This window comes from Candoia aspera, chromosome 5 (assembly GCF_035149785.1).
Source record: "Candoia aspera isolate rCanAsp1 chromosome 5, rCanAsp1.hap2, whole genome shotgun sequence".
Classification (NCBI taxonomy): Eukaryota; Metazoa; Chordata; class Lepidosauria; order Squamata; family Boidae; genus Candoia; species Candoia aspera.
In genome coordinates this window covers 31,860,078-31,887,250 of record NC_086157.1, presented here as the reverse complement: position 1 = coordinate 31,887,250, position 27,173 = coordinate 31,860,078, and the positions used below count along the sequence as shown (strand labels likewise).

Sequence of the window (27,173 nt, the reverse complement as noted above, 5' to 3'; positions counted from 1 at the left end):
TGTAGTTCTCTGGCCTCTGGCTGCGGTGCGCTGTGGGAAATGTAGTGAAGGGGAGGTGGTGATGCATTGTGGGAAGCAACAACATCCCCGGGCACTAACAATATTATAGAAGTAGGAACATTAGAGTGGCGATTTTCTCTGGATGTGAGCGGCTAGTTTCTTTGGCGCTCGTTTTTCTTCCTTACCAACGGAAAGAAAGAGAAAGTTGCCCCGAGAAAACGATGGAAAAATCCAAAATTTAAGTATTGTTTTGATTTGGTAGCAGCGTAAAGGTCAGCGCAGAGGTCATCCGTTTTCCTATTTAGGATTTATTTTGTGCGGAAAACACATATAAACACACACGCACTGGTACATCTGTCCTTAAACTTCCCTTGCTAGATATCAAAACAGCTATTATATATCTTGTATTTAAGTCTTTAAATATAATAATTCAGTACTGGGTTGAAGATCCTGCGGCAGAATTCACAGTTCTTCACTCAAATCAAATAGGAAAATGCAATGGAGCAGAGCTTTTGGAGTTTGAAGTGAATTATTACTGCATATAAAGCATTATAATGTACAGAAAAAGCAATAAGACAGTACTGAAAATCCAACGCTTTTTTTTTTAATGTTTGTTCCTGTTACAGCCAGAATGGAGTTTTGTATGTCAGCATTCTGGCTGTTAATCCAGCCTCAACCCGGCTGCTGTTGAGCCTGGCTTGCTTTACAGTAGCAAGGTTTCTATAACAATCCTATTTGAATAGAAACTCCTTCTGAGATCCTCAGCCAGCCCAATTCTAGCGCTGAACAGAATCCAGAGGCCCTACGCCCCTCTGATTAAGTGGCGGGGGGGGGAGCACCACAAGCGATCAGACTTGGGGGTGGAGAAAACGTGCTGCTTTTTCTGTCCAATCACAACTGAATTAAAATGGTGAGTTTTCCGCTGTTTTCTGCCATACTACAACAGGGCTTAAAATTAAACCGGAAGCTGCATGCTACGCACAAGTCTATCCATAAATCTATGCATTCAGCGGGTTAGAGCAGAGGGTCTCTTGGGTAACGTAGTTCTAGCTCTGGCTGGGCCCTGGTGATTCTCCCCCGCGTCCTCCCCGTCGAGGCGGTGGCCCGCTGGGATAACCCGTTCCTTCCAGCGGGAGCGAGAGAAAAGGAAGAACAGGGCGCGGTGGGGCTTCTTGAAGCCGCACCGTGCGGACGATGGCCAGCGGTTGAAGCCCGCGTGGGGGGAGGAGGAGGAGGGTGAAGGGAAAGGCGGCTCGTACGCGCCTGCGCACGAACACGCCGTAGTGGCGGCGGCGGCGGCGGCAACAGCGGCAGCGGCCGCGCTGGCGAGTGAAGTTGGGCAAAAGCGCCGCTGATAACATGGTAGGTGGGTGGGTGGGGGGACGGGTGGATTTCCCCCCCTGGAGCGACCCCCTTCCCCTCCGCGCGCCCGGAGAGGAGGCGGAGGGAACGGCGAGGCGGGCTCCTCCCGCGGGATGAGCAGAGCCGCCTCCGCTCGCGGGCAAAGGGCAGAGCGGCGGGCGCCCTTCTCTTCCCGGTCGCCTCCTCCCCGCCCGCCGCGTCAGGGGAGGTCGCGAGGGAGGGAGGGAGGGAGGGGGCAACGGGCGCGCCGGGGCTGCGGGGGAGTTGCGCAGGGAGCCTCCGCGGGGAGTAACGCGGCTGCAGGGACGGGAGTGCGGCTGCGGCGGGGGCTCCGCGGCTGCCTGGGGAAGCAGCCCCGGGTTGGGCAGGGAAAGCGCCGCCACCCTCCCCACGTACCTTTCCCTTTTTTGGGCAGAGGAGAAGCTGGCAGGTGGCTGTCGCCCGACCCTCCTCCCGGGGTCCCTTGGCCCAGGCTTTGTCTTCCTTTCGTTTTTTATAGACCAGCCGAGTCCCCCCCCCCCCTCCCGTGGGTCTCCCCAGAAGCCTTCACCTGTTCTGTCAGGAGCTGGGCTTAAATGGGAAGCCTGTAGGCCAGGGCTCTCCCCCAGGGAGGAAGGCGCTCTAACTCTATTTCTGGCTGTTCCGCTGCCTTTTCCCTTCGCCTTTCACGCGGTGAAATCGCTCCTTCGCTATTCTGGTCCCCAGCCCTTTCCTTGCCTCCGCCACTTTTCTTTCACTGGCATCCCTTTAGGTGAGTGGCATCTTTGATGGGGAACAAAGTTTAAAAGAAGATCCCTAGTTGGAAGCAAAAACCCATTTTAACACCTGGAATTGCAACTTCTTCTTTTTAAACTTCCCATTCTAATGTCTTGCAAGGCTTTTTGACTCACCCCCCCTTTCCCTCCCAAGAGAATCAGGAATCACTAGAGGAAGAAGAAAACATATTCTTTGGTTAAGCTTTAATAGAACTTAAAAAGGGTAACTCTTGTCTTTGCCTGGCAAATACAGAAACAAGGATCTTCACTTTATTGGGATGTCTTTTTCAACATAATTGCACTCAAGGCTGCTTCACACATTTTTAAGGCAATTTATTTAGACTCAGGAATGAAGTATTATATATAGTTATGTGGGCCAAGTTATGCTTCAAATTTGTGCATTTTCTTAATTCTAAAATGATTTGTATATCTAGAGAAATTCTTTGTTGAAGGGTGTCCTTAAAATGTGAAAGTAATAATATTAATCTTACGGAGAGATATTTCAGGACCCTATTAATTGTTCAGAAATGCAACTGAAACATAAATAGAAACTACTATATAAAATTATACAGTGAAGTTATTTTATCTTGGCTGTGTTTTTAGAAGGCTTATTTAAAAGTTGTTACTTTTATAATGTAAAGCAATATTTATGAAGTGCTTACTCCTGAAATTGTTTTTTTTATTCGCAGCACCACTTATATGGCAACTAATGTGTAATCCCGTGCATGACTATTCAGAATAAGGCACATTCAGGGATTTACTCATAAGTAATTGTGTACAAATTTCCAGCATTAAACTTCTGAATGTATCACAATATACACACATATTCATGTTATATTAAGGAATGGGTTACTTTCAGTTAGTTTATTTATTGTAGGGCTACTGTTTTAAAGATTCTTTCACTGAATGTTCTATGCATTTAATGGAAAGCCACTGTGTAAAAAGTTACATCTTTTTACATGGGAACTTGATTACATATCTAGAGACATAAAGCTAAGATTGAAATGAATTGCCCTCAGATTTTTAATTTGTGTGTTAAAACTATATATATTTAGATAATTTTTCAGTTTTCAGAAGAAAATTGTGTCTTTTACTATAAAGAAATAAGATATATTTGTTTTTTCTGGAATGAAATTTTATTATCCCAAAAAAGAATACAATATTTTTTAAAGACAGGCAGTTTTAGTAGAATTCTGAAACAACCGTCTGGATTAGCTTCATTGGCTTTCCTGCTTCTTTTGCATCCCAAAGCATAAGCTTAAATCGACTCAGAAGGACAAGGTCCGCCAGTTTATGGCAGTTACCCAGGCTGGTGAAAGGACTGCTATATACTGCTTAATGCAGAATGAGTGGAAACTAGAAGTGGCAACAGACAACTACTTCCAGAATCCAGACTTGTACTACAAAGAATCCATGAAAATTTCAGTAGACAGAAAGAAATTAGAACAATTGTATAACAGGTACAAAGGTAAGGTTTTTTCTTCACTTTTTCCTTTGAGCTTGATTTCCACTTCAGCTTACACCTTCAGGGGAAAAAAGGGCCACAATCCCAATATACTTACTAAGAAGTAAGCCCTACTGAACATAGTGGGACTTAGTTCTAGATAAGCATGAACGGTATCAAGCTATAAACATGAGTGTAGTGATACCTCTCTATGTGTGTGTGTATGTGTGTGTGTGTGTTTAGTAAGTATAATTTATTCAATGTAAAGCTGTTTCTCTTCTTTTTTTCTTACAACATTCTATATAAAGATGTTTTAATTTAACATACATAAACATTTGGACACTAATAAATAAAACTACTGTGTATAAGGAAGAGCAAACTAACCACATGTTTTGTCTAGATGTGAACTGTTCTATATATGTTCTGCATTGTCATTGTGTGGTACAATTAAACTATATTATTGTACAGGTAGTCCTCACTTAACAACAGTTCATTTAGTGATGGTGCGGACTTATGACAGTGCTGAAAAAAAGACGGCTGGTCCTCACACTAAGAACTGTGGCAGCATCCCCATGGTCATGTGATCACGATTTGGGCGCTTGGCAACCGGTTCGCATTTATGACCCATTTATGACGTGTCCCATGGTCATGTGATTGCCATTTTCTACCTTCCTGGCCAACTTCTGAAAGGCAAAATCAGTGGGGAACTGCGTGATTCACTTAATGGCCATGTGGTTTGTTTAACACCCATGGTGATTCGCTTAATGACTGCCACAAAAAAAGTTGTAAAATTGGGTTGGATTCAATTAATGATCACTTTGCTTAGCAATCGAAATTCCAGTCCCAATTGTGCTTGTTAAGCAAGGACTACCTGTAATCCATCTCCTGTTCTGGACCAGCTGCTTGCACTACAAGCATAAATTGAACGCTCCTCAAAATGTGAATGTGTTTAAACTTGTTGCGCTGTTTTCATTGAATATGCCCATAGATGCAACGTCTGTGTGTGCATTTCAGTTAACATTGAGTAGTACATTCCACTGAAAGCATTGCTGAAAGAGTTAATATCCAGCATTCCACAGGACTTGATCCAGCAGGGAACACCTACTCCTATTTATACTTTTTTTAAACTTAGGTAAAGGTAACTGTTAATAAGTATTCTCTTTTAAAGGTCTAGTCCAGGTAAAAAGTTGGATAATTTCTTGTATGGATGTCTGAATTATAGAATAGTTTTCAGCTACAAGAATCTTTCTGAGCTTGGAAACTTTATTGAAACTCCTTTGTTAGTTCTGCTTTTGAATTCATATTGCTGCAAACATTTTATATAAGAATTCTGTTACCTCAGAGACAGTTAGTAAAGCAGTTACAAGGAGTAAATCATAAATGGAGTTTTTAATCCCATTATCAAAGAAAATTATATCAGAGACATAATTTAACTATACACTTCATTGTGGTATAGTGGTTAATGTATTTAACTGAAATTGGGGTTCAAATCCCCACTTGACCATGGAGCTTGTAATATTAGGGGACAAATTCGTAAATCTACATAATTATTTTTTGTGGAATGAAGGTCTGTTTATAAAGCTAAGAGCTAGAGCTGCTTGAATGTAAAATTCATATAATTTTGTAATTTTATTGACTATTCTTTATTACGTGCTGATCATGGACCATAATAAACTATTGAATTGACTGGGTGACTTTAGGCCATTCAGTTTTTTTCTGCCCTGTTTCACAGGATTGTGACGATAAAATGAGAAGTAACCACATATATGCCTCTGAGCATCTTCAAAGAGGGACAGAATATAAATGGGATGAATGCATAACCATATACTTTGAATACTTTTTTAGATATATTGTATATTAATACACAGGCCTATTTCTGGATAACCATGCAAATACCTGGCTTTCTTTAAAAATTCAGTCTAATTCAGAAGTTCTTATTTGTAGGAATGTACTTTGCCCATGGTGCGGCATACAGGGGTCTTCATACCTAACGGATGTCATTGCTGTTATCTTAAGTCCCGAATATATGCCCTTGTTTTCCTTGCAGCTTTTTAAAAAAATCAAGTCCACAAATAAAATTATTTCCCAGAAATATAGTTTGTCTCCTACCTTGCTCTTGATTCAATTCCTGTTCTAAACAGATTTTCTTTGCTCAACAGGGTATTTGTTAACAAACTGGGAGAAGTGTGATTTATTTATTACTGACATATGGTGAAGGGGAAATGTCCCCTGTGCAAGTACCGAGTCATGGCAAAAAGTTCATACTGACATATAGTTCACTGAATTTTTTAATGGCCTAAATGTTAAGAAAAAGAGAAGAGAAAAATGGAGTGACTCAATATTTATAGCTATTTCACTGTTGAACTGTTCTTTAAAGTGTTTCTTGGCTTTGATTTGATTTGGGGGGTATTCTGTAACTGCTTAGAAAATCAGTAAATGGGTTACTTTTTCAATCCCATTTGTTATCTGCAGCCTCAAGTGGGTGAGGGTTTTTTAAAATTCATGATTATTTCTTTTTCATTTCTGGAATACCCCTCAGTCATTGGGCTATACAGCTATACATTTTGTGCCACAAAATAATAATTTTATTACATATTTATTTTAATAATCCATGTATGGCTGTTGTGGATAAATCATTGTATATGATTTTTTTTAGAGGTGTTTATCTAAGCTTAGTCCTATCAGCATTTTCCATATTCAGACAGTGGTGTGTATGTATGTATGTATATAAAGTTGATGAAAAGAAACGACCTATATGTTACACACTTAAGCTGTTTTTTTGAGTTACTCATCCTTGTTTGTGATCCTAGTTCTGTTCTATTAGATTGGACTTCCAAGTGTGTTTCTGAGGAAATTATAAAGGCTGCATTTTGTTTAATTTTTATTATACGTCTAAGAACAGACTTCCTTTGGCTTTCCTCCCTCTGCATCTCCTTCCATGTGCATCATATCTGCTCTGGAGAGTCCTGTAACTCTGAAATTGATTTGGAGGTGCATCAAGAGGGAAATTGATGAAGACTCATTTCCACTAGTGGTTAACTTGGATACAATCTTAAATCTCCATTAAGCAGACAAAAGTAATGAAAATGTGTTCATTTATTATCTGTAAGCCGCTCAGAGTCGTTATATACGAGATGGGCGGCAGAGAAATTTAATTAATAAATTAATTAATAAATTAGTATTAGTGAATTTAGTACTTTAGTGAGCTATATTTAAAAAAAGTAGTAACATCAAACTTAATTATATTTAAGTTCCCTTATTATATTTCGTGTAAGTTTGTACTTGTCTTGATGATGAAGGATTGAAAAAGACATTAATGAACTCTAGGAAAGTTGTGCTAATAGCTAATTTCCATCAACAGAAAGTGGGGACAAATTAGAGTCTTGTCTGCCAAAGCTAACAATAGTGCCAAGGCAATCCTGGGCTGTTTTTTTCTAAAGGGGTAGATATTTTCTTGCTGCCATCAAGCTTTTCAAAGCTAACACTATATCTTAAATGTGTGCTGTACAGGTATGCACCTTTAGACATTGTCCAATATAGATTGTTACGAGCACTCTTCCAGGTCCCTTGTTACGTCTCCAGTACTTAAATCCTCACTGGAAACTGGTATGATCCCATTCTAGGCACATTTGTTGACTCTTTACTAGCTTAAGCTTTTGTTTTCCACTGGTTCATTGGCCCCATTAATTCTCCTTGATGACATTTTATCAAGGTAGGGAATAAAAATTGTAGTTAACCTGGGCTATTGCTGCCTCTCTCTCAATTCTTTGCTGCCCCTAGATTTAGAGCTAAACCTGAAATCTGTCAAAGAATCTTTGTCATTGCACAGCAGAAGGATTTGGGTATTATAGCCAATTCTCAGTGCTGGGTTCCAACTTGGAAACCCTTTATACCTGCAAGCTATTTGTTCAATCTTGTTTGACCAACATGCTGAATAGCCTTTTCTTTGCCTCATTTCAACACTTTACCCTCTGCAGTATCAGGTGGGAAGTACAGTAGGATTCCATTCACTGAGAGATGCTGTCTGTGTGGTCTGAATGAACCTGAGACCCTAAGAGTCCCCTTTTCGGGAGAGATGGGCAGTGATAGAAATTTGAAAAACAAACAAACAAGTCATACATATATTTTCCTTTCTCCTTTTTACAGGAATTTGCTTGCAGGCATACCTTTAACATATCCTAGCAAAAACGAACTCTGTTATGAGGGGGAGGTGGTTCCTTTCCCACTCTCAGATCACAGTGTTTCTGCTGCCAGTAGAATTACGAAGTTCTTGCCTACAGCAGTTTTTGTAAGGAGGCATAAGTTGGCCTAATCTTGGAGTGGTGACATTATTAAGTTTTCTGTTTTAGTTTAGTTTATTCTCTTTCAATTTTACTTTATATTTATTTTATCTTATTTAATCCATTTTGTTAACCTTTTGTAATTCATAACTTTTTAGGTAACATATGACTGATACACTGCTTTTGTTATATTTGGTCAGTACTTCTATGTTTATATCTTGCTGGTCATTGAGCATAATTAAATAAATAATACCTGGGGAGGTTTAGCCTGAACTAGTGCTTTGATATAATTGTCTCTGTATTATTTTAATTTGTAAACTAACAAAACCAATTTCTCAAAGCATTACAAGCGGTTTTCTTTGCATTCCCAAGCCATCTTCTACCAGTTACATCTTGCAGTTTGCTATTCCTTAAAACTTCAGTGCCATGGGATTTCATTCCCTGTTGATTAGCGTGGGACTAGAATGTTTGAAAATGTTAAGATCTTTCCTTGTAATCATATGGCTACTCTGATTGTTTTGAGGTAACAGGTGCAGTCAGATATATTCTGCCTTACCCAGACATCTAACATTTAATGGAGTGCTTTCTTCCCTCTGCCCCAAATAAGTACTTTTAGAGGCTTTCTGTAGTTATCAGCAGTTCAAGCGTAGAAGTGCAAGTGATTAGTAGTGATGGAAGTGGCTGCCCCTGAAGATAGCTATAACTTGAAAATTAAGAGATACCCATGAAAGTTTAGCCTGTAGAGACTGTAAGTTTTATAATATAAAATACACATTTGGAAATACTGCTTTGGAGAAGAAAAGATACAAAATCAGTTGTTTCATATACTTTTTCCGTACTGTACAAACTGTTCAGGCTGGCTTTTTCATAAAGGTGTTGGCAATAATTTGATGCTTTAAGGTTTGAAATTGCTTTCTGTGAAACAGTATTGGAGGCAGAAGAAAGGATTGTATCTTGGATTTTTCTTATAGTTTCATTACAGTTCTAATGCAAGGCAGAGGATATTCATTCTTCTGAGAAGTACTGAGGTCTGTACTAAAAGAACAAGAGTGGCTAAAAGGGAAAGAAAGATGAGGTTGGGTTTTTTTTTTAATGTAAGTTAAATAAATACACGATTTCTGTAACTAGCCTGATGTTTCTAAAAAATTATAATGGTGATGGGCATCTCTGGGGTTGCATGTCATTCTTACTGTCAGACCCCTCTGACCATGGATTGGCAGTACACTGAAGGTTACCTAACTTTGCATGGCTTAGCTCAAGAACAAGAACAACCTTATTATGGTGCAAGCTCCTTGGCTAGTGCTTGGCAGAAGTCTCACAGATATGGCTTAACTAAGCAAGATCCTTCACTACAAACCCAAATGAAGCCAAATGAAAGATTGTCCACTGCCAGCATAAGGGATCTGTTCCATTCTTTTAACCCTGGAAATTTAAACCCATTGTATGTTCTTTTTGCTGAATTAATGGACTGTTGGCTTGGCACCAGGTGATCATAAAGCAGAGCAGTTGCTAGATGTTAAATAGGTAACTGCCATTTCTGGTCTGAGAAATCTCACCTTAACTCTCACACAGAGTCCAGTTTGTGGCCCATCCAAGCATTGTGCAGTCATGCTGCTGAAATTTGATAGGAAAATGGTTGATTTTAGTGATACGATTTTCAAAACATTAAATTAAAGGTAGAAACTAAGCTGCTGAGGTGGAAAATTGTGAATCATTTTATGCTCATTTCTGGTTTAGAAGTTTAAAAAGGGACATAAAGGACAACATGCTGCCATGTATATTTTTCCCACTAGTGCCCAATATTCTAAAAGTGAAAAATAAACTGTTACAGATCTGGTAAATGAAAAAAACACACTGAATCCATATTGGAGTTGAACTTGAGAATATGAACATCTGATTTGAAAGGGAAACAAAGTATTTCTGAAGTTTAACTTCATATAAAACACATCCATAATTCTTAAGTATATATTGTACTCTTCTAGTTATTTGCCCCTTGTCAATTTTTTTCACACTAAGAATTTGTTAAGAGATTTTCAGTGGGAAATGGGACATGAAGACTCCAGGGGCAACAGCAAAATCTTGGTGAAAGGAGGCCACCCATCCATGAACTCCAGTGTTTCATGAATAAATCAGTTGTTTATTCAGTTGCTTTGTAAATTGTAACAGTAATAACTAAACAAAACACAGTTAAGGTTTTGTTTAAGATACCCTAATTAAACTGGATAACCAATTGAACTGGATAATTAAATTACAGTTAGATAACCTTAAATGAAATCTGGTCCTGAATCCTTCACCTGTAATCAGAGTTAGTATATACCAGGGCTGTCAAGTATAAAGGCAAAAAGATTATTTGGAATTCCTGAGGGTGCTTTCATAGCACTTGTCTGCAACTCCAAAGTAGCTAAAAATACTTTAATCCACTCTCATAAATCCATTTCCCCCTCTTCTCATATTCATATTGTCTTCTTTCTTTGTGTTCTATACATCTACAACCCATTTCCACTATATTCACACCCTTGGATTTATTGCAAGCCTGTTCTTTTCATCATCTCTGTTCCTCTCTCTTTGAATATTTCAACAAATGTCTTTCATATTCTGCCACTTGTACCTACATCCGCTTTGTATATGTATTACTAGTATTTCTCTCCTATTATTTCCTGTTGTATATGAAATCAGACATTTTTCTTTTTTGTAACATTAAAAAAAGCCTGGGAACTCCTATCTCTGTTTGTCTACAGGTAGTCCTTGACTTACGACCACTTGGGACTGGAAATTCTGTTGCTAAGCAAGGTGGTTGTTAAGTGAGTCATGCCTGATTTTATGACCTTTTTTGCCAGAGTCGTTAAGCAAATCACTGTGATTGTTAAGTAAATCATGTGGTTGTTAAGTGAATCCAGCTTCCCCCATTGACTTTGCTTGTCAGAAGCTGTCTGGGAAGGTCACAAATGGCAATCACATGACCCCGGGGTGCTGTGGCCGTTGTAAATACATGCCAGTTGCCACACGCCTTTTGATCACGTGGCTGCAGGGACGTTGCGATGGCCATAAGTGCGTGGAGTGGTCGCAAGTCAGTTTTTTCAGTGCCATTGTAACTTTGGTCACTAAACAAATGGTTGTAAGTCAAGGACTACCTGTACTCTCGCTCTAAATCTATTTTGGTCTATTTCTATCATGCCACCACTTCTTGCTAATTTCAGCTGCAGTAGTTAGGTTAGCCATGCAGTGATGTGTGGCAAAAGGAGGAGTAATGCCTTTTTTACCTGTTTGCCACATAAGGGAAGAAAGGCAAAATAGATGAAGTGAAGCAGGATAATAGAACTTTTTTTGGGGGGGGGGGAAAGTTGATTGGAAAATCTCTGGCAGCATTCTTCACAGTGCTCTACTTGGGATAAACAAGCAGGATTTCCAAAGCATAGCATGTGCAAAGAGATGTCTTTTTTTAAAAACTGCTGGTTCCTAAAGAATGATGATGTGATGTGGAGAAACATAGAAGCCTGCCTGTCAACCCACTGGAGACCTATGTTGCTTAAAATGGCAGAACCTTTTGGTGAAAATAATAGGGGGTAAGAAGTTCAACAACAGTGATTCTAAGCCCTAACCAATCTCAAAACTTTTGGTTTCACCTCAGCAAAAAGTAACGTATTTTTCTCATCTAAATTTACTTGCTAATATTGGAAGTAAGCCACAATGGACCCATAGGTTTTACATTGGGCAGTTGTGCTTTAAATATCAATACTGTTGCTATAATTTCTACAATTTTAAATGAAATGATCCTTTCCATATATACAGAATCACCATTAACTCCTTTACTGGCCTGATTTATATGATTATATTTTTCAGGCAGTAAGATTTGAAACTTTAAAAAAATTAAATTGTAGTTTTAAAAAATCAAAATGACATTGTATGATTATGAAAAAGTTAAACATCTTCAATGTAAAATGTAACACAACATCCTGTTTTGTTTTGTTTTTAAATACAGACCCACAGGATGACAATAAAATTGGCATTGATGGAATTCAGCAATTTTGTGATGATTTAAGTCTGGACCCTGCTAGTATCAGTGTTTTGGTCATAGCATGGAAATTCCGGGCAGCAACTCAGTGTGAATTCAGTAAAAGAGAATTTGTTGATGGCATGACAGAGCTGGGGTGAGTATGACAGTCTTTATTGGGATTCCATTTTTTTAATACATCAAAACTATCTGAATTTGTCAAATTGGTTAAAAATTTCAATTATATGAAATCTACAAAGAATTATGCAGGTACCTGAAGCATGCTTGTGACATTAAAATGTAATAGTAACTTGCCTAATTCACTGTGCAAGAACTGTAAGAAAATGTTTTGGTGTAAGCCTATGGTTTATTAAGAGTGCATAAACAACTTAAATTGGTAAGGAATACTCCAGTTCCTCAGTTTTGAATTTGTTTCTTCCCCTCCACAGACCATATTTTGCATTCAATTCAAGTGCTTTCTAAGTAACTGGATCGCTTCTTTCAATTGAAAGCTACTTCATTTTGTTTTAAAGTGGCGTTGTTGAAGGCAGACAGTTCTGGGAGCAGCAATCTTGCTATTTGATGACATTGAAAGACAAATACTGTGGGACATACTATTATTATAATTTTAATTGATTTCGGTGGGAACCAAGTACAACTTGGTATGTATCCACATCTGTCTCTTAACTCCAATTTGGGGACTATTATAGTTTTAAAAGGCAACAGATTTGATTACTAGATTAATCATGTATTCAACATATGGATTAAGATAACTAAAATGCCTGGAAAAATAAAAATGTCTTTGGCACCCAAAAAACCCAAAGTTACAGGTAGTCCTCACTTAACGACTGGTTGCTTAATGACTGTTCAAAGTTACAACAGCCTTGGAAAGGGTGCTTTACAGCCTGTAAACTGTAAAGCACTTCCAGCCGTCGTGAAATGTCACCCCCCCCCCCATGGTCACGTGACTGCATTTCAGGTGCTTGGCAACCGGCTCACATTTACGACGAGTTGCCAAGCGCCCTGGAATCATGTGATCACCATTTGCAGTCTTCTCTGCTGGCTTCCCCAGAAAGTCAATGGGGAAGCCAGCAGGGAAGGTTGCAAAGGGAGGGGGCGGAACACTTTGGGGCTCCTACGAGGGGGCGGGGCTGGCTTTGCTCTGTGAAGAAGGGGGGGAAAAAGCTGCTTTCAGCTCTTTTTCCCTTCTTTGCAGTACAAAGCCCTCTTTGGAGCTCTTGGGAGGGAGTGGGGTTGGCTTTGTGCTGCGAAGAAGCGGGGGAAAGCTGCTTTTGGCTCCTTCTTCCTTCTTCGCACTGCAAAGCCTTCTTCGGAGCTCCTAGGAGGGGGCGGGGCCTGAGCAGAGAAGCAGCAGTGGTAAGATAAGAAGTGTGGGGTGCCTCCAGGGGGGTGGGTGAAATCCTTCAAGATTCCTGCTCCGTGCAAGCAGGCACGAAGGGTTTAGCTAAATCTTTCGTGCCTGCTTGCACGAAGCAGGAATCCTTTGGTAGGGAACTCTTTAAACAGCCACCAGAGATGAGAGGGAGCCGAGATCCAAGCAGGATTCTCAGCCCGAGTGGAGAGACGCTTGTGCATGGCATATGCTGTGCCTCCCAGGGTCTCCTCCACTCCCAAGGCACCCCATGCTCCTTACCTGGAACTCTGTCTGCTTAACGACCTGTGAGATCACTTAACAACTGCAACCAGGAGTGCTGATACTGTGGTCCTTGAGCAAAGCAGTCACATGCTGTCTTGCTTAATGACAGCTTTGCTCAACGACCAAGATTCCGGTCCCAATTGTGGTCATTAATTGAGGACTACTTGTAGTACTGAGTGTATTTCACTGAGAATGCTTTCCCAGAGATGGATCTTCCACTGAAAAGGCCCATTCCCAGGTAAGTGCTGTACACATTTGGCATGGAAGGGCATCCAGAGCAGAGCCCCTGAAGATGATTTCAGGTGATGGGTGTTAACGTAAAATTAAGACTGAAGTTTTTGGCCCACCTTGAAGATTAGCCTCAGGTAAACACATTGTAGTAATTTACATAAGAGTTTACCAGGGCAGGAATTAGCATAGTGAGACTATCTGTGTCAAAATAGCACTGTAACTGGCACAGCAACCTAAGGCGAGAAAAGGTGTTTCACGCACAGAGGACACTTATGCCTTTAATAACAAAGATTGATATGGAAGTTTCCCAAATTAGTAGGAGTCAATCTCTTTTAGAATAGGCTGTACATCACTCACTTAGAGAGATAAACCACTTACCAATTGCATCTCTGTTTTGTCTGGATTGAGCTTTCTTGACTGTCCATTTCATTTACTGTGGCCAAGCACTGATTCAGCATTTCTGCTTCTTCATCTGGATCTTATGAAAACAAGAGGATTGTATATCAATAGCATACTGATGATATTTTACTCTAAATTTCTGAATGATGTCACTGAACAGCTTAATGTGAATGTTAACTTTATGGAGGATAAAAGGGAATGGGGAAGGCTATAGCTGTTCAGATCTGGATCCAAGTGCATTTTTTACCATAGTCTTTGTGAATGAAGGCCCACTCCTTCATTGAAGAAGTTGTCAAGTCAAACTTTATTTAAATGACCAGCATAAAACAAACAAACAAACAAAAAAGACAGACACATAAAAGAAGATAGTGAAAAGCATCAGACCAATGTTACTTTTAAAATGCAAATAGACTGTATTAAGACAAAATATTTATTTTTAAAATCAATTTATGTGGCCATCTATCTCACTAATGCAGTTCTGGTTGACAAAGCATATTAATATAATTAGCATTAAAATATAACTCTTAAACTAATACCCAGAATCTAAAATAATATTTTAACACTAAAAGTATAAGAGTAGAGCTAATGCATACAATCAGAAGGAGAAACATGGCATCTTTTAAAGTAATTTATAACCTCCTGAACCCACCCAAGTACTCCCATCCTGCCAGATATACTATAGTATAGTAAAGGTAAAGGTTTCCCTTGACATTAAGTCCAGTCGTGTCCAACTCTAGGGGGCGGTGCTCATCTCCGTTTCAAAGCCGAAGAGCCGGCGTTTGTCCGTAGACACTTCCGTGGTCATGTGGCCGGCATGACTAAACGGAACGCCGTTACCTGCCCGCCGAAGCGGTACCTATTAATCTACTCACATTTGCATGTTTTCGAACTGCTAGGTTGGCAGGAGCTGGGACTAGCAACGGGAGCTCACCCCGTCACGCGGATTCGAACTGCCGACCTTCCAATTGTCCAGCTCAGCGGTTTAATCCGCAGCGCCACCGCGTCCCTATACTATAGTATACATCTACATTATATATATACTGTAGTGGCTGGTGTCAACTGAGCACATCAATCTCTACCAAGCATCTTGTCATCAGAATTTAACAAATGAAAGTAATAAAAAAAGACTTACTTTTACAAATTGAAGTGCCAGAATTGCTGAGTCTTAAGGCATGACAAGTATAATTGATTTTATCCTCAAAGCCAACATGCCACAATGTGTTACAAGGAATAGTTGCTGTAACTCTAAATCTCAGTAGGAAGTGGTTCTACCATGACAAGGGAACAGCTCCCCCAACTTCAGAGTTCCATTCTCCTTTCTAGTGGGACCCTCCCCCAAAAAACTGAAATATGTTCTACCACATGTATAGGGCCAGTGACAAGGTAGGGGAGATCCACAGTTGTCAAGGCTGCCACAAAACCCTGAGCTGCACCAACCATGGTGGTTTGAGCATGGACATTCCCCTTTTGGGGTTCTCAGCACCAAGTTGGAGATTACCTCTGTCAACTCAGACTGCTGTGCAGCAGGTTGTGGAGTAGTCCACTGAATCCCTGCTTTGTCCCAAATGTAAAATACAAACCCTCAAGAGAAGAATGGGAAGTTTGGAGAGAATAAGATTTTTTTGCCATTCCCAGATGTTGGGGGCATACTAGTCAGGAATAACACAGCCATCTCTCTGATCCAGCCTTCAGTTATACCACCTGGGTAGCCCTTTCATTACAATCAAATCAAGGATGAGGAGAATCTTACTGTTCACAAACCTGGCGTTAACAACAGGACCAGCAAGCTAGAGATTAGGCCAGGATGATTGCCACACTTCAGCTAAATGAGGGAATAACCTGGAAATGCACAAGATGCCTAACTTGTATTCTCCCTACCTGGCATAATAATCTGCCCAGACAATCCTTCCATAATTTCAGCCCTCTCCTTCCTTCTACGCTATTATGGGAAACCTCTTCCAGACAAATACACTAAAAGAAAAAAAAAGTAGCCTTCATCCTCATTCCATCCTCAAGGGGCTTTGGACCTAGAGTATATACCCCACCACTCCTTCAGAAGCCAGATGAATATAAAGGTGTCAGAAAAGGCAGAGGGACATAAGATCATATACAGTGGAGATAGAGCAAGCAAATTTATAAGATTTACTTGTGCTTTATTGACTGTAGTGAGACCTTTGTGCAGAATTTATGCCAGAATGTGGACTATATTAGGAGTAATAGGTATATCAAAATATTCCATCATTCTTCCAAGGAATCTTCACAGTTCCTTGTTTACAGAACAAGAAGCTACTATAAAATCTGAATTTGGAGAAGTAGAGTTGTCCAGAACTGAGAAGAAAATGAGATATGCATATTGTCTGTTTGGTTTTTACAATGGACTAACTTCGGATTTGTCATAAAAATGGCATTAAAATGGAAATAAAGATGGACAGGGCACATTGAACATTACCTGACAGTGGTTGGACACAAAAATTGACATGGTGGCCCTACAATTACACCTTGGATAGCTTCCTATGAGATGGAAAGGTGGACTATACAGTAAAAAGATGTTGGTTCCATCTGGAATACCATAGCAAAACAGTAAATGAAATACAAGTGTCTGTTGAAGTTATCACTTTAAATATCAACACTATTCAGATGAATATGATAAAGTGGAAGTAATCTGTTTAATTTACACAGCAAATAGATTGTAAGAAATGCAAGATTGCAAGAGATGGCAGATGGAATGAAAGTTGAAGGCCGAAACACTAAAGGTTTGAGAGATAACATTAGTTTGTTAACTGAAGATAAAAAAGGAAAGTGAAAAATCTGGATAAATGTTAAACATTAAGAAGACAAAGGAAATGCCAACCAGCATTTTTAGTGGACCAAATAAAGACTGATTGTCTCCATTAAGCAATGTTCAGTAACCAAAACCTCACATAACTTAGGGAATGTCATGTCAGCAAACTAGTAAAGACAATTGTGCTTGAGAAGGTTGAGGAAAATAGCAGAAAAGGACAATGGATGACATCAGGAGACAGGAATGCCTTAGAAGATCTGTAGATTCTCACAGATTGAGATGGCAGGTGTTTTTCCATTCAGTCGCCATGGATTGGACTTAAATTGACGGCACCTAACCAAGTGGTTACACCTAACCAAGTGTTTAAATAAAATCATAGCAGTTCTTTTTTCCCCAGAGAATGATTTATTGTTGATCTTAATCCTGTGCAAAGGCAGTAATCCAATTACAATCCTAGAAGGATAACGGAATATGAGAAAGTAGTTCATATAGACATCAGATACCTATAAGACAATAGTGAAAAAATATTATAAAATCCCAGTATGACTTGCTTGTGTACCTAAAAATAATGTACAGCAGTAATTAAGTTTAATATTAATACTGATCACAACAATGTGATTTTTGCCTGCATTGCTTACTAGAAAGTCAGAGGTGTTTTCTTGTTTTCTGCACACCAAAACTGGACTTTACCATCATCAGCAGTACAATAACTAGAGAATGGATGGTACATTTTATCTCCTGCTGTCTATAACTATTTGGTTTTTTGATGATGATTTGTTAGTTAAGAATTATTGTTTTCAGTTTTGTAACCTACTTTATCAACTGACAGAAAAATAGCATAAAATGAAAATTCAAGTTAAATTACAGTAAATGCTTGAAAATGTTAACATGGAAGTAGAGACGTGTGTAGGGAAAGAGGTCAGCTCAAGAGAGTATTACAACTTTATCCTATTTATTGACCTGCTCATATAAATACCCTTATACCATATTTTCACTGGGGTTAGGTTAATTTATTTTACTGTATTGATTATAGCTGCCTGTTGTTTGCAGAATGGCTGCATTTGTAATTCCAAATGAGTATGTATTTATTTTATGTATTAATTTCTGCAGCACCAGTTGAATGAAATATTATGAAATAATATGTTTGTTGTATTAACATCAACTGAGTTAGTCTTAAAACAAAACTATTTCTTGTATATGGCAATTTCCTAATGTTAAAAAAATGTTTTATAACTTTTATATTTATGTTCTAAATATTTATATTTTATAATTTTAAAACTGTATAATTGATACTGAATAAACTGAAAAGTAGTATCTTTTTACCAGGTGTGATACCACAGACAAGCTAAAAACTCTTTTGCCAAGACTGGAACAAGAATTAAAGGATCCAATGAAGTTTAAAGATTTTTATCAGTTTACTTTTAACTTTGCTAAAAACCCTGGGCAAAAAGGTTTAGGTGAGTTTTTTTTAAGCGATTGTGTTTTCAATAGTGATTTTATAATAGGATTTAACAAAATGAAAGCTTACTGAGACTCACTTGTAGAATTTTAGGCAAGACATTCAGGTTGGTAAGGAAAGCAAGATTAGTGTAATCCATGGCTGAGTGAGTGGTTTAGCTTGCATGTTTTGAATAACAAATGTGAATTATATTATTATTTGAGAAATATGACAAAATAATACCTTGATAATGGGATAGTACATTCCAGTTCCTTCTCAACAGTGGCATCAATATTTTAGGTATTATCTTCACAATAATAGGTTTTAAAATCTCCGTTCTGTGGGTAGCATAATGGAATTAAACAGAGGGACAGATTATAGCAAAAAGAAGCACAGGGCCAGATCAGTGTTGTATGCAGTTGAGAAGAAAACTGTCTTAATCTCAAATACTTTACTGTTGTTTAGCAAACAAACCTAAACAAGAAATGTAGCAATTAAAATGTCTTTATAATGCTTATTAATTTACATTAAGTATTTTTCTTTTTTAAACTTAAGTGGAAGCAGAAATGAAATTAAGTATTTTTGTTAAGTGAGTTGAATTGCAATTCCAGATATGTTTACCTGGAAGGTGGTTTCACAGAACTCAGCAGAAACAACTTTTTGATGTTTGCCTGTGTCGTTCATCTTAAAAAATGGATAGCAACTTTCATTTATTCAGTTACAGATTAATTATTGTGGATGTTGTTCATAAGCATAGAAACTGAAACAATACAGTATATGTATAGTTAAATCTCAAACATACCAAAATTACTGAATAATTTGTTATCTTTCAGAGAGGAAAGTCTGAATATTTTTTCCATTACAAATAGTATTTTATATAGCAGCTTTTGATAATGATCTCAAATAGAATTTAGGAAATGTATTAATCAAAACTTGTGAACTTTTCTGATTTGTTTGTTCCAGAAACTTGCTTTTACAGTATTCTTTCACTTCCTGGCCTCTGCAACTAAATAAGCACATAGGAGCAATTTGCTGTATATAAATCTAAGTTGCTGCATCTCATAGGATGTGTGAACATTTCAGCTGTTTCTGATGGCTTTTCTTTTTCTCTTCCACAGTTTTTCCTATAGAAAAACATTTGTTTCAGTTTTTGATTCATTGACTAAAGCAAGGATGCATGGCTTGTTATGGGCCAGAGGCCATGCTTGAGCTTTAAGTGATGTCTGTTGGGGTTGGAATATTTTAATTTTCACCTTTTCTTTGTACATTTAGGAATTACAAGTTTCAGAGGTTTTCAGGACCTTAAATTGTGCAGTCCTGTGTTAAGGCAGTTGTGTTTTAGCTCATTTATATTATTACATGTAAGTGGTTATACTTGATAAAAGAAATATATCGGAGACAGATTAAGCAGAGTTGGGACTGCACATGGATGAAGCTAGTCTAGTTTTGAATTTTGTTTTTATTTAGCATGTGTACAAACATATAGTATAAGGAACAGTAGCTATGACAGGATTTTGAGCTAGCTTTCAAAACTCAGATCCTCTTCTAAAATAATCTAATACACCAAAGGAATGCTAGCCTTATCTTTTAGAGACATATATGTAAAGGTTGTGAGTGCCATGCAGAAGGGTTACGAAGATAGCACATACTATCTTGGGAAAGAAATACTTCGATTCTCCACTGAACATGCATTTATGCACAAAACAAATTAACAGTGTTTTTGTCAAATTAACTCATTTCACAACAAAAAGTGGTAACAGGGAAGATTATAATTAGTAGGTATTTTTGAGAAAGCAATATGATAATCAAATATACTACAACCGCCTTTTGTATTCTTAGTTTTTTGGGATTTTAAGCTGCTTGGAGTTGACTTAATAAATTAGGAAGAACAGGAGGAAACTAACACTTATTACATGAATCATAACTGTAGTTTGTCACACTCATGGCAAATGAGCATTGTTTTTAGATTCATTCTTCTTTTTTACTCCCCAAATTACTTAACTATGACAGTTACTTAAATTAAAGTTAAAATGGATGCGGCATACTACTTTTGTAGATTCACCTGCAGGGTAGGTCTAGAATTTAGAAATTGCTTAGCATTTTGGTAATTCATTGGTCAAGGAAAAGAGGAAATATATAATATTGTAGCTATCTTACTTGGTTTGTAAACAAAGGATAGATCAGGTATAGCGAGTACGGTCATCATTTTGCATGGAGAATCTTCTAGGAAGATAATCTGCAGTTTAAGAAAACAAAGTATCAAAACTTTGTAGATTTACAAGACAAATTGTTACAATGTTATTGTACAGTAAAGGTGTTTCCTTAGTATGGTACACCAATACTTATCTAGTATTTACTGTAGATTTCTTTAAGATTTGACCATTTCCATACTAATGGCTTGGATATTCGTATTTTCCTTCCATAAATAGGACAAATCCTGCAGCCTTCTTTAGGGACTGGATGATCCTTTGAACTTCATGTAGACAACTCCATATAGATGGTTGGCAAAACTATTTTTCCCACTTTTACAAACAAAAGATAAATTTGCTATCGGGTGTATGTAAAGGAAACAGTTACTCCTGTTATGTGCATTATCCATTGTAGACTGATTCAAACTTAAAATCCTGGCTTAATATGCCATGTTTTTAAGTCCATGTTGTCACCATCTCTTTGGCTGCTAGTTTTGATACTTTCTGTTTTCTTAAACTGCAGATTTAGCAGTTTTATGATTTTGACTTAAGATTGGGATAAGTATGTAGGTTGAACCTAATTTTTCTATTTCAGATATTTGATTTAAAGTATTAAAATGCGGGGAAAAGATGGGCGTATCTGTGCAAGGCTCTGTGCTCATTCACAACTTAATAAACTATCATTTATTAAAACAGAAACATCCTCAAATTTGCCCTCTCTTTGGTTGGCATGTTATTTGATATTAATGTTTTTAAAGTATTTTTAAAATTTTTCGTATTCAAGCAAGTATGTACTGTTAAGATTTTCAGATGTTCCACTGATTTATTTTTATCAGTATGGGCTATGCTATTTATCATTTATTTATTTATTAAATTTATATTCTGCCTTTCATTCAGGAGCTTATTAATATAATTTCTGTTCAGAGACACAGATATTAGTACTTGAATGCCTATTCCGTTACATGCGTTCCTTCCATTCCTTGAGTTGTGGGCAAAAAGCTGTCTCAGTAGGTATAGTTTTATTTTTTTTTAATGAAGAATTATATATTGTCAACTTCTGATGGAGGCATGGCAAACTAAATACGTCTCCGTGGAGAGCAGAGGTGGCGACTGTGGCAAAGACCAAAGAACCGGTGAGTAGACCAGTTCTTTGGAGCCTGTCCAGATAAGGAGAGGTCAGGAGATCGCCCACATGTGCTCTGGATGGCTGCTTCTCACAAGGAGACTGCAGGATAGTAGCCTCCAGTGGGTCTGAGTGCTGGGAGACGAAAGGATTAATCAGCAAGCTCACAAGCACAGCCGGCGCCTTTTAAAGGACACTAAGTGTGCTAACCTCACTTCTAATCACTTTTGGAAATTGCTTATTTAAATATCTTAAGGCTATTAGAGGTCTTCAGAATGACAAATCTGAAAAGTCACCTGGTGAGCGTATCTTTATTCCTGAATAAAGAAAACTATAAGTTTTAAGAATTTTTTAAAAATTGAAATAAATGGCTTTTTGTGAGAACTAGAATTATTTTGACTACCACAAGTCATAACAGAGATAAGAGACCTTATGATTTAAATTGGACACCAGAGGGTAGTAAAGTCCAGGCAAAAAAGAAAAAAAATTGCCTTTAGGATTGGGATTTACAAAATGACACAAAATACTACAACATTTGAAATATTAAAGGAGATTTTTGAAGAAAGCGTCCAGAAATTAGTAGCCACAACATCGACAATATGAGTAACAATGCTTCTATCAATAGACTATGTCCAAAAGATGTTAATGAAGTCATGACAAATGTGAAACAAATTTTGCTTGATGCGGAAATAGTGGAACCAGAAATACTGGATTAAAAAAAAGTATGGATTACAAAATAGACAAGGCATTCAGACCGGAAATACAAATGACATGAAAAAGTGTGAATTACAAGATAGAGAAGAGCCAAGCAAACAAAGTTGGTTAGGGCTTTGGAAATCAAAGGGGAAATACAAAAGACAAACCAAGACAATGGCCTGGATAATGACTTTCCACTGGATTTACAAAAGACATTTGCCTGAAGAAGTCTGCAGTGGGAAAAAGAAATATAACATTGGAATGAATTAAAGATCAAGATTGTTAGAAGTAAAAGAAAGGAATATTAAGTTGGTTTGTTTGATCAAAGTTAAAATAAGACATGTTTTTATAAAGCTCTGGTAATCCTTTATAGAATTTTTGCTGACACCAGGACTGAAAAGTTGATGATTGATGGTTTTGCATATAGAAGGGATAGGTTATGGGAATAAGAGATATTTGTTTGTAACATTATGGGGGTTGATAAATTATCAGATTTGTTTTTACGTGCTGTGATGAAGACTGGAAGTCACTTCTTTACATATTTCCTTTCTTTTTCTTTATTCTACTTTCCTATTTTTTTTATTCTACTTTCCTATTTTTTCCTTTTTTGCCCTTTTTATTCTTTATCTTTTCTTTTACTGAGTTTAATTTGTATTAGCTTTTACTATTGTATTTAAAATCTTTGATAATTTTTTTTTTAAATTATATATTGTCAAGTAAACTACACTGCAATATATATACCTAGGAAAAACATTAACAGATAAATAAGAGTATGAAAATATTTGCTTCATTTATATTGGCAGATCCAAATTTTATTTGCATAAAAATACCTGCCTTAAATTATTTTAGTAATGGAGATAATAAAGAATGATCTGGTTAATTCATGAAGATACATGCAGAATAAAGAAAGCTTATTATCTACATTTATCAAAATATGCAATTATTTTTTGGTAGTCTCCTCAGATTTCAGTATGTTTACAGCAGAGGTAGCTCAAAATAACTGAGCAGTGCATACACTTGTGTCAATAGTAACCTCTGATAAATGCTTCACAGAAAGTCCAATATAAGACTGTAACTCTGTGTACTCTAAGTTTACTTACTTTTCTCTGAGTAAACATGCATTGGACTATTCTGCAAAAAAGTGGGGGAAATGTAGTTCTTAATCTTTTTCAGGTCTCAAGTAGTACTCAGTACTCAAGTACTGAGAAACGAGGGAAGCCAAGAGAAAAAACTATATTCTGTAATAGTTAAAATGAGTATGGTTATTCTCCATGCATTTAATAATTTCCCTTTCTGTCACGTTAAACATTACAACTTGTGAGCAACTCTTTGGCTATACCCAAAGTGTTGGTAATTTGTATGGATAAAGTCAAATGTTGTTGTTTAAGCTACAATCTCATAGCATAACAACAAGGTAGAGTGACATTTTGTAATACCACATGTCTAAAGTATAGCAAGGTTGGACAAGCCAGGCCTGGAGACTCCATTAGGCCCATTCCGTATTTGCAGGCCTTGTGTGTAAGTATTTATTTTTAAACCTTGAAATGGGATAGGATTTGTACAGGCACAAAGTGTATGTGTTTTTTAAAAGAATAACTTAAAATCTATAGACAGAATTACTGAATTTTCTTGACATATATGACATGAAACCACATACTCTCTTTCATGCATACTTCTCTGCATAGGTGGGGATGTGGAAAATTGTAATAACTTATGTAGATTAAAAATTACATTTATGTCTTTCAGATCTAGAAATGGCAATTGCATATTGGAATTTAGTGTTATCAGGAAGATTTAAATTTTTAGATCTTTGGAATAAATTTTTATTGGTAAGTACACTACTGGATTATTCCGTGTTTTTGCAAGTTCTGAATAGGAGTATAATAAATTCAGTTAAAAGGCCATATGGAAGAAAGTGTGTTCATTAGTGCTAATTGACCACAATTTGGGGGCAACTCTTCCACCAATTATGTCATTTGCATAATTATATAATTAAGATCATTTGCATCAATTGTTCAGGCTGCTTTGAAAACTACAGACTTTGTCCATTATTTGCGGGTAAAGCCAAAAATAATGAGTTTTGTCTTCTGCATCAAAACTCCTTTGATTGGAGTCCATAAAATTGAGGTTTTACTGTAATTTTACTGTAATCTAAAAGTGCTACATCTTGATTTATTTCAAACTTAGTCTTCTAATCGTTTTACTCAGTTTTTCTCAGTAAAGATTTGACTAAACTTGCCAAAATCTAAAAACAGTTTATACTAGGTTCTTTTTCTTACATAGGAGCATCATAAAAGATCAATCCCTAAAGATACTTGGAATCTTCTTTTAGACTTTGGAAATATGATTGCAGATGATATGTCAAACTACGATGAAGAAGGTAAGTGATGTAGATATTCAAGTTTAAATATAATTATTTTGAAATACTGTCCATAAAAATTCAGCTTTGAACTAGATACCGTAGTAATATTTGGAATACTGCTATTAAAACGGGGGTCGGCAATCTTCCTCTCCATCGGGGCCAGAGGCCATACCACTGCCGCCATTTCCGGGGCACTTGTAGCTCCTCCTGTGATGAGGCAGCTGGTGAAGCAGTCACCAAAATGGCCACCCAATGAGGTGGCAAGTGCTCCCTCCTTCTCTGTTGCAGGTCAGGAAAATATATTTCTTTTTGGAACCATGGGCGGGATGATGATGGGTGGCAGGCCACATCTTGCCTGTGGGTAGTAGGTTGCCAACCCCCAATTAAAATCAGTGGGATTAATTGGACCTCCAGATTGCACACTGGCTCTGTTTGGAGTACTGCAACCCTATCCAGAACTAAACATGAAAAATCATTGGATTTGGGATCCCTAGAATCCAGAGTCACAGTCTTGCTAACATTGAGCTGAAGCCTGTTCTTCCCCCAGGCCTCCATAGCATCACTTGGCTGGCTTGGGGCAGAGATGTAGAGCTGGGTGTTATCAGAGTATTGATGATCCCTCCCACCCTACCATTGGACTTCATCCAATGGCTTCATGTAGATGTTAAACAGGAGCGGGGATAGCATCAAGCCCAGAGGCACCCCGCACAAAAGGGGCTGCATGCTAGATCTCTTCCCCCTTGTCAACATCAACTGGTACCAGCCCCAGAGGAAGGCATAACCACCACAGGACTGACCCCTCACTCCCAACCTCTGGAGCTGATCCAGAAAGATACCATGTTTGATAGTATCAAAAGCCACTGAGAATCCAAGGACAGACAGGATGGATACAGGATACCTATCTTGCTCTCCAGGGAAGGTTGGAGGCTGCACTGAAGTTGTCCAACAGGGCATAATTTCTGTGCCATCCAATCATAAGACTCTGGGTTACTCACATATATATATATATAAAAATAAAAACACAGAAAGGTAACATTATTAAAAGAACGAAAGTAACAGGAATAAATCTTAACTGGTAACACAAGGTAACAACATCCCCAAAAATTAAAATCCAGAAGCCTAGTGAAAGAGGATTGTTTAACTTCCCTCCTTAAATGTTAACTGGGGGGAGGCCCTTTTTACAATGGGAGGTAAGATGTTTTATAAGACTGAGATAACCACAAAAAAGGCAAATTTCCTGGTCATGACCCTTTAGCTTCATAGGAGATATACAGTTGACAACTTGAACATGTAAGATTCTACTTGGAGCACATGATCTCAAAGGTAGCCAACACTGAAGCCATGCAAGGCTTTATATGTAATAACCAGCACCTTGAATTGTGAGCAGATCTCTATACATAACCAATGTAGAGGCCAAAGAAGAGGTATTGTGCTGAAGCTCCTTTTGCCTGTTGCTCTACAGGCTGCTGCATTCTGTATCAATAGCCTTCAAAGGCAGCCCCAATTAGTACATGTTGCTGTAATCTAACCCAACTAATGGATGACCTCTCTTAGCACCTTCATGTAGATGTTAAATAATGTGGAGAAGAGGACAAAGCCTGGGGCATTCTCTTCCCCAAATGCTGTTGACTGGAATTGCCTGCTTAGGAGAGAATAGAGATGGGGCAAAAGTTGACTAATATGGCCCTTTAGGAGGAGGCGTATCACCACCTCCTTCAAGGCGATTGCATTACCCTTGAACAGATTACTGTATGTAAAGATCAGATTGCTTTAAATACTCAGAGCTTTTACTCAGAACTGTTTCATTCCTCTTTAGGAGCGTGGCCAGTCCTAATAGATGATTTTGTGGAATATGCACGACCAGTAGTCACAGGAGGAAAACGTAAAGCTTCCTAACCATGACTTCTCAGTGGACTAATTTTGCAGTCTGAACTGCATCGGGTAATGAAGACTTTTTGGCCAATAACTGTGCACACTGTCACCGATTTCAAAAGTTGAGGTGGGATGCCACTGACAAAACAGAAATCACTACTTCTGCTACAAGAAAATGATGGCTGACTCATGGACACTGCAAGAAGAAATTCAGAAGATAACCCAGGCTGTCTGTAGGATACTGGCTTCAATTACTGTACTGGTTGTATTATATAGGATGTAGATTTTGCATGATTTTATACTTTGGAAAAGTTTAACTAGAGGCCATTTTAGTAAAATTTGACAGCACAGCATGCCATTCAGTTCATAATACAGGGTGAACACCAGCAGTTACATAAATACAACTGTATTATATTGTACTTATATTAAAAGCAGTATTTGTGATATATAAATTAAATAAATAAAATGCGTGGTACATGGTATTTTTCTACATATCTAAAAGATGTTGAGAGAATACAATACAGCATTTATTGATTTATTCTCTTGATGCCAGGATTCTGTATTTATAGATCTTTTTGTTACCATCTCCATT

At 37.8% G+C, this 27,173-nt stretch overlaps 1 protein-coding gene across 2 annotated transcripts; it reads left to right on the top strand.

Moving 5' to 3' along the window:
* The first annotated feature begins 1,021 nt into the window (after nt 1–1,021).
* Nucleotides 1,022–27,173, top strand: DCUN1D2 (defective in cullin neddylation 1 domain containing 2). Of its 2 annotated transcripts, none has more exons than XM_063304870.1 (7): nt 1,022–1,362; nt 3,369–3,585; nt 11,821–11,989; nt 18,228–18,358; nt 24,094–24,176; nt 24,631–24,727; nt 26,526–27,173. In XM_063304870.1, exons 1-7 carry the CDS (start codon nt 1,360–1,362, stop codon nt 26,603–26,605), a joined length of 780 nt encoding a protein of 259 aa, XP_063160940.1. In that variant the 5' UTR covers nt 1,022–1,359; the 3' UTR covers nt 26,606–27,173. The 2 variants fall into 2 exon arrangements, with proteins under 2 accessions (XP_063160940.1, XP_063160941.1); XM_063304871.1 differs by lacking the exon at nt 1,022–1,362 and adding an exon at nt 2,096–2,113.